This window comes from Chelonus insularis, unplaced genomic scaffold, assembly GCF_013357705.1.
Source record: "Chelonus insularis isolate UGA/USDA-ARS -01 unplaced genomic scaffold, ASM1335770v1 contig_67_pilon, whole genome shotgun sequence".
Classification (NCBI taxonomy): Eukaryota; Metazoa; Arthropoda; class Insecta; order Hymenoptera; family Braconidae; genus Chelonus; species Chelonus insularis.
Genome location: NW_023276701.1, coordinates 439,995 through 453,573, shown reverse-complemented (window position 1 = coordinate 453,573; position 13,579 = coordinate 439,995). Strand labels below are relative to the sequence as shown.

The 13,579-nt window shown below is 25.0% G+C and overlaps 1 protein-coding gene and 1 long non-coding RNA gene across 2 annotated transcripts; one reads left to right on the top strand and one right to left on the bottom strand.

Moving 5' to 3' along the window:
• The first annotated feature begins 3,927 nt into the window (after positions 1–3,927).
• LOC118070726 (uncharacterized) lies at positions 3,928–12,547 on the top strand. Its single transcript, XM_035089507.1, has 8 exons — positions 3,928–4,231; positions 8,620–10,172; positions 10,396–10,937; positions 11,028–11,143; positions 11,229–11,366; positions 11,469–11,670; positions 12,019–12,243; positions 12,359–12,547. Exons 1-8 carry the CDS (start codon positions 4,106–4,108, stop codon positions 12,445–12,447), a joined length of 2,991 nt encoding a protein of 996 aa, XP_034945398.1. The 5' UTR covers positions 3,928–4,105; the 3' UTR covers positions 12,448–12,547.
• Positions 12,086–13,530, bottom strand: LOC118070727 (uncharacterized). The gene is made up of 3 exons (XR_004690801.1): positions 13,438–13,530; positions 12,330–12,448; positions 12,086–12,221 (listed from the first exon to the last, which is right to left on the bottom strand). It is a non-coding gene; the product is annotated as an uncharacterized lncRNA (long non-coding RNA).
• Positions 13,531–13,579: the final 49 nt, after the last annotated feature.

The following is a 13,579-nucleotide window of genomic DNA, read 5'->3' as shown; positions in this document are numbered from 1 at the left end:
ATTTTATTATCAACTATGTGAAGGAAAGTAGCCATGGAAAGGCCAATTTTTGAGAGAGCCATTTCAATATTTTAAAATATACATAATTTGATAAATATATACTTTCAAATATATAACTAATAGTTATTTTGAATTAATGGACTATCTACAATTACAAATCTTCATGTCATCTATTCAAGAATTTGATAGAAATTAGAGACTTTAAGAATTTAATTCTCACGTGAACACTTTCTTTTACTTGTTTCATCAGATGTAGTGGAGCATCCAGAAATAAATCTAATGACTATTCTTGAATAAAAAATAACTTTAGTCTTCAAATCTTTCAGTTTAATTAATTAACTTAAATGTTAAATATATCTTTTAATTTATTTTCAAAGTGAAAGTGATAAAAATATAATAATAATAATAATAATAATAATAATAATAATAATAATAATAATAATTTTAGTGTACTTTACTAAAAAATTATTATTTTATATTATATTAATAATTTACAAATGATGAATTTTTAATAATTGTTTTCGTTTTTATTATTTCTCGGGTTATTTTGTAATTTGAAAGTGTACTGTTTAAACTCAGTGGTTGGTTAATATATTTGCAAAGCTTCTACGATGTTGTCACTATATTCGTTTATTGTCATCCGTATTCACATATAATAGACATAAACGTTTCTCTGATTGCTTTGCAACATTCATATAATGCTTACCCGCAAATTACACTTAAAATTATGCCTTGCTACATTTAATTTTTTACAGACAAATAAAAGAGAAAGAAAAGAAAAGTAGTGGTAATAATAATAGATCTCATGACATCAGTATCAATGGTATCAAAAATTATACATATTTTATCATTTGTTTCTTTTTAAATAAAAAATAACTGGTATAGGGAGAAAAGTAGCCCATTTTTACTTTGAAATTTATAATTCAGATAAGAATTTACTGTAAAAAATCATAGTCATTTGAAAGAGATATTTTACCGACTAGAAGTTTTTAGGTCTAATGAATTCTCTGCAAGTAGGTAGGTTTCAACATCTTTTTTCTCACACTAACTTTGAAATTTTCATTTCAGTGTTGTATCTAGTTTTTATTGAATATCATACATTCAAATACTTGAATGTTAACTTGAATTCTTTATTGATTACACTGATTAACTTTTATTATTCAGACTTATTTAAATGAAATAAAACCATTAAGAATATTGAAATTATATATTTAAGAAATGTCATAAATTTCTTAAAGCAAAATAATTAAGTTGATATGTAAAGCACAGGATAAATTTTTGGGATTTTCACAAGTTTAAAAAGTTGGAAATTTTAAAAAAAAATAAAATTATTACAAGTATTATGACATAATTCAATTATTTTATTCTAATATACATATATTGAATTTTTTTATTTTTTTTTTATAAAAAATAAAAATTAATTGTTTAAATGATAATAAAGTTTTTTTTTTTTTTAATGACTCAGTTATTTTTAAATATACTTTAAATTACTTCGTGTGAATGTTATAATAGAATGGATCTCCTATTTGCACTTTATTATAATACATACCCGTTCTCTTTAATTTTTTCACATGATCTGTCAACTGCTACGAAGTGAATTGTTTCAGTTCACTTTTTATATTTATCAATTAGATTTACATTGGCGATAAAAATGTTTTGTTTTTCTTTCAAATAAATATTCGAATATCAATGTTTTTTTTAATTAAATTTTATTCTATGAGATCGTAAATGGAAGAATGGAAGAATCATGACGGAACAGAAAAAAAAATTTTACCATCTTATAAGGTAATTTACAAATTTATGCCTATCAATGCAATTTTACTATTCACTTTGGTGATTTAAAAAAATATCAATATACTTTTTACCAATGTAGTTTTCCAACTAAATACAAGTAAATGTCTTCTTTCATTTATAAGCGGTTCTTAAGGTGAAGAGAAATTAAAGAAATTAATTATTCAAATTCCATATTACCTTACAACACATATAATTGTGTTGATGCAATATTGCATTAAAATGTACTCCAATATTTTCACATCAAAAAAATTAATTTTACGATTATTTTTATATTTTTCAGTGCACAGTTCATATTTATTAACAATTTATTCCTTCATTAATTAACATTGTCTTATATAATCTTTAAATAATAAGTCTTTCTTTAAAAGTGTTTTACATATTGTTTTATCTATGCCTTAGCAAGTAATACGTTAAGGCACTGTTATTAAAATACTTTGCACGCAATACGCATTCATTCATTCATTCATTCATTCATTCATTCATTTGAAAAAGATGAAAAAAATTTTAAATGCAAAAAACGTATATTCAGAATTGAATAAAATTTACATGAAACTTAAAAAAGTATCATTTGTCATGAAGCTTCATTTATTTGTAAGTGTTTCAATGTTTTAACTGTGGTGAGAAAAAAAATCATCTTTCAAATTATAAAAGATAGTACAAGATTATTGAAAATTAATGATTAACTAAAATTTTATTCAAATAAATAAAAAGTTTTTACGATACATAATCGAAAGTATTTGATTATATTGGATTCTTTCATGAGGAAGAACGATTCATCCACGATCGGAGATTTTACGATCAGAAGAAAGGTGAAAGGATGTCCGGCTGCATTCCTTCCTAGGATGTTTCATTTGAAATACGTGAAAAAGAAAGTTTTTCATGTATATACATATATATATAGGTCGTTTTCTTACGAGATTAATCGAAAGGAGGTCATTAAACAATGTAAAAGGTCACAGTACATCTAAAAAATTCATTGATGAGCAGTTGGTTAATTATACCCCAAATTTCTATTTATATTAAAAATGTTCTAAATAAAAAATTGATGATGAGTCACTATAAAACTTCAAATCTTTCATTTGAATTTTTATTTATTTTTAAAAATGTCTTTAAGTACAAGCAATAAAAAATACTCTAAAGAGATCAGAATACGAAAATGCAGTCATTTAAAAAGATTTAATTAATACTAAATTTCTTTCTTATGGGTTTTAAACTTGATTGTAACACATATTATAAATATAAATTGGTATTAATTTGTTTTTCTTTTCCTCTGTCATATTTGCATATTTTTTTTCTACGAAAAATTAATATTATTCTCATACATATCAATTATATTCATATTTTATAGTCTTAATTATATTTTTAAGAAATAATCAATTTTTAGTAAAAGAATCATCATAGCGTTATAATTTAAAATATAAGAATATATGATAAGAGTGTAAAAAGAATTATGAGTTTGCTCCAATACAATAACTGATGTAATTTTAAAATAGATAGTTTTATCAATAAAATGAAAAGCTTATGGTACAAGTTAAAATTGATCAGTGAGTATTAAATTTTAAATTATGATTGAAGAATACTTTTTAATTTTTCAACTCAATTATTATATATTCCTTTTTAATGATAGTTGCCAATTATTAACAATACTTTAATTAATTAAGATAAATGTACGTATATGATAACTCGTAAAAGCAATATCTATTGAAAAAAGAATGGTATAACGACTGATTAAATCTTTACATTTACGTAAAAAATAGAAGCAACAATAACAACAATAACAACAATACCAAATTTAGAGTAATTACCTTATTTGAATTTTTTCCACAATTCAATCAATTATGTTGGTGTATTAATTGTGGATAAACATTACATGAGTTATATACCATAAAAGTGTCTTCAGACGAAAAGATGTGTAATTGATACTTTTAAAAAAGTTCCTCCTGATTATATAAAAATGTAATGGAAAAAAGTGATGAGAATAAGTAAGAGTTCACTATACATTCACCAATCTCCCACCTATGACTACATTCATTTACTTCTCTTCTCCTGTAATATCTTGGTGGTGTAAAACTCAGTTAAACTCTCGTGTCTTCTCCAATCTCTTGCAGTAAGAACCTTGCGTTTGAACTTACGTGTTTTTCACTTGTGAAAAGGATAATATATTTTCACTTGTACTGCAATTTTGTGATTAAATCATTCTCTTTGTTTGACATTAAAAAGTGAAAAATTTTATTATCTCATTATTTATAATTTTAAATATCTTTATGTATTATATCTTTTACTTGAAGTATTTTAAAATATAATCAAAATAATGAATATCAAATTAAAGTGTTTTCTGTGGAATATTTTTATTTTTACTCTTTCTTATCATTTTATTGGAACTGATGCTGTTCCTGCTAATCTGCCAACTAGAGAACAACAAACGGCTTCACAACCGGTAAATAATAATTTCCATTTCTAAGCTTTCTATAAGTCAAATTAAAGTGTTTTTCACGTTAAAAAATTCGAGTTACTTAATAAATGATTTTGAAACATTATACTCTGCAGTTTTTCAATAATTTTTTCAAAAAAATATTATTAGATAATGAAGTAAAGAATAAAACAAAATTATTTTACTGTTCAGAGCTAATTTGGAAAATTTTTCAATATTAACCTTGTTAAGTCGTAAGAAAAAATTCACGTAAAAAAAGTATCTTTCATTGTCAAATGCATAAAATGAAAAAAATTATCTGACTGCGGAGAACTTTTTATTCAGAACATGATTGATTGAAAAAAAATTTTGAAAAATATATATTTTTTTCATGTTATTGATTTGGTAAATTCATACTATCGCGGTCCCCTCGTTTTTTGGCTCTAGAAAATCGAAAAATCAACATTTGGTTTTAAGATTATTTTTATTATTTCTAAATTTAATTAGGTTTTGATATATTATTCTTAGAGGTGCCTACTCTTTTATCTTTTTGAGTTAAGTTGTCACTATTATAAGTTTGAATGCAAAAAATGATTTATCGTCCAAATGGGTTTTTTTACTAATTGATGTCTTTTGTATCATATCACATAAAACGAATATCTCTTTAGATGCATGCACTGCGGTAAGAGTAATTATGAAGATATTAAATTATTTTTCACTTTCATACACAACCGTTTCATTATTATGTGAGAAAAGACTGCTAATCATTGACGATTGATACTACTCATTTCTATCCCGTTAATTCCCATTCTTATTCTAACACTCGTGCACGTAGCTAAAAAGAACTATAGGAAAAGCGTGGGACAACTTTTATTCTTATTTAGATATTATTACTTGCTGGGAATTTTTAATTACTTTTCCTGTTTCATATTTACTTCCTGTTTAAGTTTGTTTGCAAATTAAACTTTAATCATTTTTTTGACTTATACATATAATAATGTAATTTGAGTGATAAGCATATTTTCATATCAACCTTAACTTTTGTATCAACAGCATCAGAAGATCCGTTTTGCCTCACTAAGTTACCAAAAATTGAAAAAGCAGTCTTGCCCTGTATTCCTCTATAAATTATTTATTTAACAAAATTTTTAGATAGTAAAATTAGTTTATTTTAAAAAATATTAAAAAAATGAGGGGAAAGAAAATAGAATGAATTATAAAAATATTAAGTATGATTGTAAGTGTAGTACAATGCATACGATTCAAATTAGGATTGCATAGCATCAACAATGCAACTGTGCTCTTGATACTTTCATTTGGCTACCTAGGGAAAAAACAATCAGCCCTATATACGTTTTGAGATGTTTTTCAATTTACTTAGAATATTAATGCATATTTACTCACCAGCAGCATACTTTTTAAATTAATTCCATTCATTAGAACAGAATATGATTGATAAAGTAAATTAAATAACTATGATTTACAAATAAGATCAATACTAAGTATATTACATTTCTAATAGCAATTTAAATTTAATTTTTTATAAAAAATATGTATAGTTGTATGAAATTTATTTCACTACAGTTTAAGAATATTAATATTTCTCATATCAACAGATTTCAGAAATATCTAAAACAAGAATAAATTTAAAAGGAAAATATTTGAAAACTTTGATTTTCAAAAAAATTGTCAATACTTTGTATAATTAGAAAATATATGAATTATATTAAGAAATATAGTCGCGCGAAAATTTTTTTTTGTATTCTCCTTTTCAATCTCATTGTTTTCTTCAGAAACTTGGAGATATAATACTTATTGAAAACCATCAAATCCATTTTAGAATTACCGCCACTCGAAAACATTTTATACGTTGTATTTCTCTTTTTAATAGTAATATTTCCTATACAAAAAGTTAAAAGCAATCTTACCTGCTTAATAGTTCTAAATTTTGATTCAAATAGATCCTTTTCCATTAGACTTTTTTTGACAGTCAAAGTTCCTATTGAAATGTTTTAGTTTCCCATTGAAATTCCGAAAAGCTTTATAAGAATTAACTTTTTTTAAGAGTAATGTTTGAGGCAAGTGATCAAAGCCTTCAATTTTCAGATTGAACATAATTCATCAAATGAGTTATAAAACAATAAATATTCAACAAAAATTCTAAAAAAAAGCCTGAAAAAATACTTTTTTCAATCGATATACCCTACAAGTAAAAAATATACATTCTAGATGAACTGAAATAAATCGGGAGAATCAGTCTATATAAGATCATGTGGTATACATATGGTCATCCCTTTCACTTACAAAAAGTAAAAAAGACTAGTATAGCAAGATTTTCAAGAAAAGTGATTTACTTCCAGATTTACATCTTATATTGCAATATCATTTATCAACATCGATTTAAACATCAATATTTATTCAGACCTTTAATTACAGACTTATGAAATGTTTTTTTTATATTTCTAAGCAAAAGCATACCTCATACACACTTTTTTGAATATTATATTCATCTTATTTCAATTATTTATAGTAAAAACTCATAAATAATTATAATATTTTACAAATTGTAAATAATCTCTCACGTAATTGATAAATTATTATATAAGATTAGGAAGCGCAAATATTCAATTTTATTTATTTGAAATTAGTTCAACTTATAGGTCAGTGAATGGTCGAGTCAAGTTATGTGTATGTATTTCTACCGAAGCTTCTTTAGTGAATTTCAACGCAAGAAAATATGATTTGATTACATATAAAAGTGTACTTTATTTATTTCATTTTAAAAGTAGATTATTTAATTGAGCAACGTTTATTAAATATTCTAATTGATAGACAAGAGTAATAAACTAATATGTTACAACTATTTATTGCTCTAATGACTTTATTATTCTAATTATTTTTTCATCATCATTTTTCTCTGTTAAAAATGAATAGATAGGTAATAAAAACAACATTGCGTTTTATCAAAGTTATTATTTTTTATTATATTCATGACAGATAAAAAGACAAAAAACGCAGATCATTTTGATGCTCGTGTGAATCCATGAACTCTCAGTATTGTTTTTTATACACTAGCAGAAGACACTCGAGAAACGCGTTTCACTGAGTGTTTATGATGGTAGCTAAAGAAACTTTCTAAACAACTTATTTCTTGTTGATAGAATTTTTACAATGCAAATAATCTGACTTGTATATTTATCTAGTTTGTTCAACGAGTATTCATCGATAATCGTTAGCAAAACGTCTTAAATAAAAATTTTGACTATTTCAAGATTTCTAATATGTTTTACTAATTATTTTGAATTATCATTATTATAGTAGTATACATTTTATTAAAAAATTTAAAACCTTTTTATTGCAAATAATAAATATTATTTCAATAATATAAGCATTAAAAGGTGTTACTGTTCATTTATAGGAATATTTGTCACAATTTATGGTATTGTTAATAATTTTTATGAAATCTTTGAAAAAAATTTGTTGAATAAAGTAATTGAAGTTTAGTACTAACTTATCATATATGTCTCGTGTGAGAAAATTGTTCATTAAAGATACATTATATGATTAATTTAAAATAATTGAATTATTAACGTGGATATTTTTTCATTAATTCAAGTAATTGATTGATTTTATCACATCTTATTTATCATAAGATAATTTAAATTGATACAATTTTTTTCAGATTTGATTATTTAAATCCATAAATTTGATATTAGTACTTTCAAAAGAGCTTCACTTTATAAAGTTTTATAATTTTCACAAAATTACAAGTAAAACATTATATGTAATCAATCAATGACATGAATCAAGTATATTATCAATAAGAACATTAATATTACATAATAAAACTTGATTAAAAATTTTCAACAGTTATTGAAACAATCCATGATACGGAATGAATTTTTAAAACATATAAATTGCAGTGTACATAAATACTTTATAAATTAATTAAAAACGACCAATCAAATAACAATAACTTGAGAAATTTATTTTCTTTTATTTCACTAAACAATTTATTATCATTACAAAAAACTTTATTTGGAAGCAAAATTTTTTTAAACTAACTAACTGTTTTTAGATTAATGCATTTTTTAGAGTTGGAAGAGTGAAAGTTCACTATTTCATTTGGCAATATTGTTTTATGGATTGAGTCAGTTAAATAGTAGAAGATTTCTAAAGCAATTATTAATTTTTTCAGCTTTATAATTTAAATAAAAATTAGATGTAGATTATAGTCCAAAGTCGTCAGATAAAAATTTTTTCTTTTTCATTATTCACAAATTTAATTTTAATCAAAATAAAAGGTAATCTATTAAAATTACTTTCTTAAAAATTAAGTCACATTCTAAGACAAGACTTTTTTGAAATCGAAATATTCATTAAAAAATTATAAAATATTTTATTTTTCTTTCTAGTTGCATTTTAACCCAGATTCTCGACCTCAATTGTCATCAGTACAACAACAACAAATTTTTAATGACATCCAACAACATCAACAGCAGTTAAACTTTGTTAGTTCAGATCCCAAATCAATAACATTTTCAGATCAATTCCAAATTGCTTCAAAATCTGATCCTCTAACAACTACGTTCCCATCATTAGCTAAATATCGTGTTGATCGATCTAAACCAACGCTACAACATGATCAAAATAGTCATCAATTCTTCCAAACAGCTCAAACACAATATCAAATACCTAATCGATATAATTTTGCATCTCCAGCAATAAATTCTTTCAATTCATTTCCAAACAATTTACCACTCGTTGGTTTTCAAAATCCTCAAGAGGAATTAAATTATCAAACATACTTGGAAAAACAACATGAACTTGAATTATTACGGAAACAAAGAGAACAGTTGATCTTAGAGCAGCAAGAACTAAAAAAGCAACAAGAATTACTAAGACTGCAACAATTTAGAGCAACATCAACTACTCCCAGACCAACGACAGTCTCGACTACAACTACTACAAAGACTTCAACTTCAGCTTCGGTCCTCGTACCATCGCCATCTTCACGTAAAATTACTCCAGCTGAGTCGGAAATATTTTTGAAAGCTATTGCAACTCACCAAAAAAAATTTACGACCTCTTCTTCAACATCTACATCAACACCCACAACTACAAGTACTACAAACCAACGAATCACTAAGGAATCAGCACAAGAAAAATTTCAATCAATACCTAAAGATATTTTAGCACTGATTCAGCAACAACATCCTCATCTCTTAAAGAACAACAAATCTGATCAACAAATAAAGATTATTTATCAAACAGAAAAACCAACTTCACATTCTACAAGTTCTAAAGCCAGAAGTCTAGAAAATGATTTATTATTAAAGCAACTTAAACTTGCACTTCTTGACAGTAGTAAAAATGAAAATAAAAAAAATGTGACAACGCGAGATTTAGTTTTACCGAATGGAAGAAAATTACAAGTTATTCAAGCTAACAACGGTTTATCATCTATTATTCCTAATGAAGGATCTAGTCAATTTCAAACTGTAACTCAAGCTTTGGATGCTTATTCCAACATATCAACAACTACAACGAAACCTGTTAAAGAAATTATTGAGGAATTAACTAAAGGCATAGTACCTCCTGGTGCAGATTTTGAAGTTCTTAGGCAAAAAGATGGAAAGATAGAAAAAGTAGCTCATCCTTCAATTCAAAACCAATCTGAAAAAAAAATAACCTTTGTTGTGCTTGAAGAACAATTAGATGGTACTTTTAAAGTACAGGATATTAAAGGAAATGTTGAGAAAGAGATTGGTACGGATATTGATTCAATAGTAAATAAAATTAAGAAGGGAGAACTAAAGTTACCTCCAAGCTCAAAAAATATTGATAAAAAATCAATCACTGCTGAAAATAAATATGTCGATGATACACCAACTACTTATCGTCCATCATCCACTGAATCATCAAGTACTAAATTATCTGGATTTTCAGATATTCCCAAACACCAGTCGTAAGTAAACATTTTTTCTATTGTTTGTTATTTTTTATTACTTAAAAAACAAATACTTAAAAAATCAAAAGAAGAAAATCGTTTATTGTTTATTTTAAGAAAATTTGAACAAGTAATCAAGTATAAGAAAACTAAGTAAATCCTTTTCACTTTTTATTTTAGTATTTCAAAGAAATTTGATTATTTTATTAAATAATAACCAAAATAATTGAATTGTTTTTAGTGAAACAGTGAATGCACTTACAACTCAAACTACTCCGTTACCGAATTCTGTGTTATCAACTGATAATTATATAACATCAGCATCATCTGCATCAACATCTATTACAAATATTTTAAACTCTATTCCCAATCATAGTTCAACTAGCGCTAGTTCTCCAGCATCAAACTTTAAATTTGAATCATCATCGATTCAACCACGAAGCCATTTCATACCAACATTGGCTCCAACTTTTGAAACCATTTCGACAACTATTCCACCACTTTTTAGTACGACTCTCGAGCCACATACTTCATCTCTTATTCAGTATAAATCAAATTCAGCAATAACCACCAATTTAATAACTCCGAGTTCTCCATCCACTACAGTTAGAGCAATAAATAACGTAGCTTCAGAAAATTTAATTTTCAATGATGTATCAGGAAGAAATTCATTTAGTAATTTGAATAAAGAATCAATTGCTAATTTTTTCAAAAAAGAAAGTCTCTTTGCTATGGCTAAATACCTTCGACAATCTGGATTGGATAGTGTACTGAATGAAACAGGTAAATTTATTGTTGGATATTTATGTCGAACAATATGGAAATTCAAAATTGTATTTAATTAACGTAATAAACGTTAAAATTACTTTTTAGGTCCATATACTATTTTTGTTCCAACTGACAAAGCTTTCAAAGCACTTTTAATTCAATTAGGAGGTCCTGAAAAAGCTGAACAAAAATTTAGAGAAAATCCTCGTCTTCTAAGTGGGGTATATATTTAATAGTTCATTAGTCATAATAGTAGATGTTTGTATTTAACATATTTGTTAGTAAAATTAATTTTTTTTTTTTCAGCTTCTACTTCATCATGTCATACCAGGTGCATTTAAAGTAGATTCGTTACAAGAAGAAATGACTGGAGTAAGTTTAGCAGGAACTCAGTTACGAGTGAATCTGTATAATATGCATGATCATGAATGGAATGATATCCAAGTAAGAATAAAATCTTTAAAGCAAACAGCTTTCAAGTAATAAATTATTTATATAAGTAATGTATTTGATCTCATAAATAATATATATTTTAAAATATAACAGATCACTACAATAAACGGAGCGAGAATTGTTCCCAATAAAAAGGATATTATTATCCCTCAAGGTATTGCACATGCAGTCGACCGAGTTATGTTTCCACTCCCAGTAGGAGATTTGATGCAGACACTTGCTGCAGATCGAGAACAAAGATTTGGAATTTTTATAAAAATGCTTCAATTTTCTGGGTTAGATGAAACTCTCATTGGTAAGAAAATTATATAAACAATGGTCTTTGATATATTCACAAATAATTATCGCTGAAAAAATTATAAAATGAATTTAAAGGATGATTAATTACAAATGTACTAGTAGTTTTTATTTCAATTAAAGCAAATCTCAAAAATTCGTCGTTTTTTTTAAATTATAAAATTTATACAATATGAATAGCTTTAAATTAGTGATCTTTAGGAAAAGTTTGAAATTTAATTTGACTTATGCTAACTCTCCGATTTCATGCTCCAGATAATTGTTTATTTTTATTATATTGAAATTGATTTTTTACAATACTTGTTTTAATTTATTTTAAGTTATTAAAATTTTTATTTTTTAACAGGAACAAAAACGTATACAGTATTTGCACCAACTGATGCAGCATTTACGGCTTTTGAAGTTCAGAATGGGCGACCAGTATGGATAGAAGCTGATGGTCAAGAAGTAGCCAAAACAATTGTAGCGAGGCACATAATGCCTACTACTTTATTTTCAGCTGGAATGAGGTATTACCATCAAAAGGATACACTTCAACCGCATTTTACTCTTCGGATCCAAAAAAATGGAGGTAAATTCAATTTTTTGAAGACTCTTTTTTATTTTTAAAAATTAATCAATATTAATTTATCAAATTGTTTTAATATTATAATTTACCTTTTAATCTCATTATTTATACATCATAGGCCGAATCCGAGTAAACGAAGGACAAATTGTGACACCCAATATTCCAGCGACAAATGGAGTATTACATGCAATTGATACCATACTTTAATCTGTAAAAATAAATTAGTAATTATAATTGTTGAAAGAACAAATATCATGTAAGGACAAAAATAGAATACATTATTGAAGATAATGAACAGTATGCTGTAAAATAGATACATTAAAAGTTAATTATTTATATACATTTAATAATTCAGTATGTACTCTTGAAGCTCAATTTTTTTTAGAGCTTGATGATTACAACTTTTCATCCTGTTTTGTTAAAATTTTAATAAACAAATTATAAATATATATATATATATATATATATATATATATTTTCAATATTCATTGATGTTCTTTACGCTTTTACTTTGTGAATATAACATTTTATAGTTATATTTATGTATCGTTAATAAAAACTTTTAAATATATTCTTTTTACAGAAAAATAAGCAAAATGCCATAAAAATAACGCAAGCCAGTTATAATAGCATTTATATGAACCATGTGAACATTTTGTAAATTGATGAAAAAAATTTTTTACATATAAAGAGCAAAAAATTAATAAAATGTACATTCATTTTTTCCCATGATGTAAAAAAAATTTTATTTGAATAATAAATTTTTCTTAAAATAAGTACAATTAAAAATCAAGTGTACTGCTAGTACACTTTAATAAAACTTTAATCGGTTTACTATTTAGATGAATTAAGTGACTCAAAATTAAGTTATGAATGAATGTTAATTTCTTTTCAAAAGATTTAAGCATTCGGCTTAATTAAAATCTATTGTTTTCATAATAATAATTAAACAAATCACAATAGTTGACATAACTCAAGTTTCCTTGAACATATAATAATCCTATTAAAATAAATATTTTTAAAACTATACTTGGTAATTTTACTTTCACCCTACAATGCAAGGGTATGTCATCACAAAGAAAGTGTCTCTCTGGTACTATACATTCAATATGTTAATGTATTCAGTATGTTATCATTATTTTATTAAAATGATTAAATATTGTATAAATCTAAAAAATATATTTTTTACTTGCTCACCAGATATGGCATTAAAAAGCCTTTAAACCAAAGCTCAATTACATCTGTTAAATTGAAGATTTAAGTGTTATACGTTTAGCATGTGTGTTTTATACACACATACATATGTATAATATAAATGGTGTGAAATTGTGAGACGGGA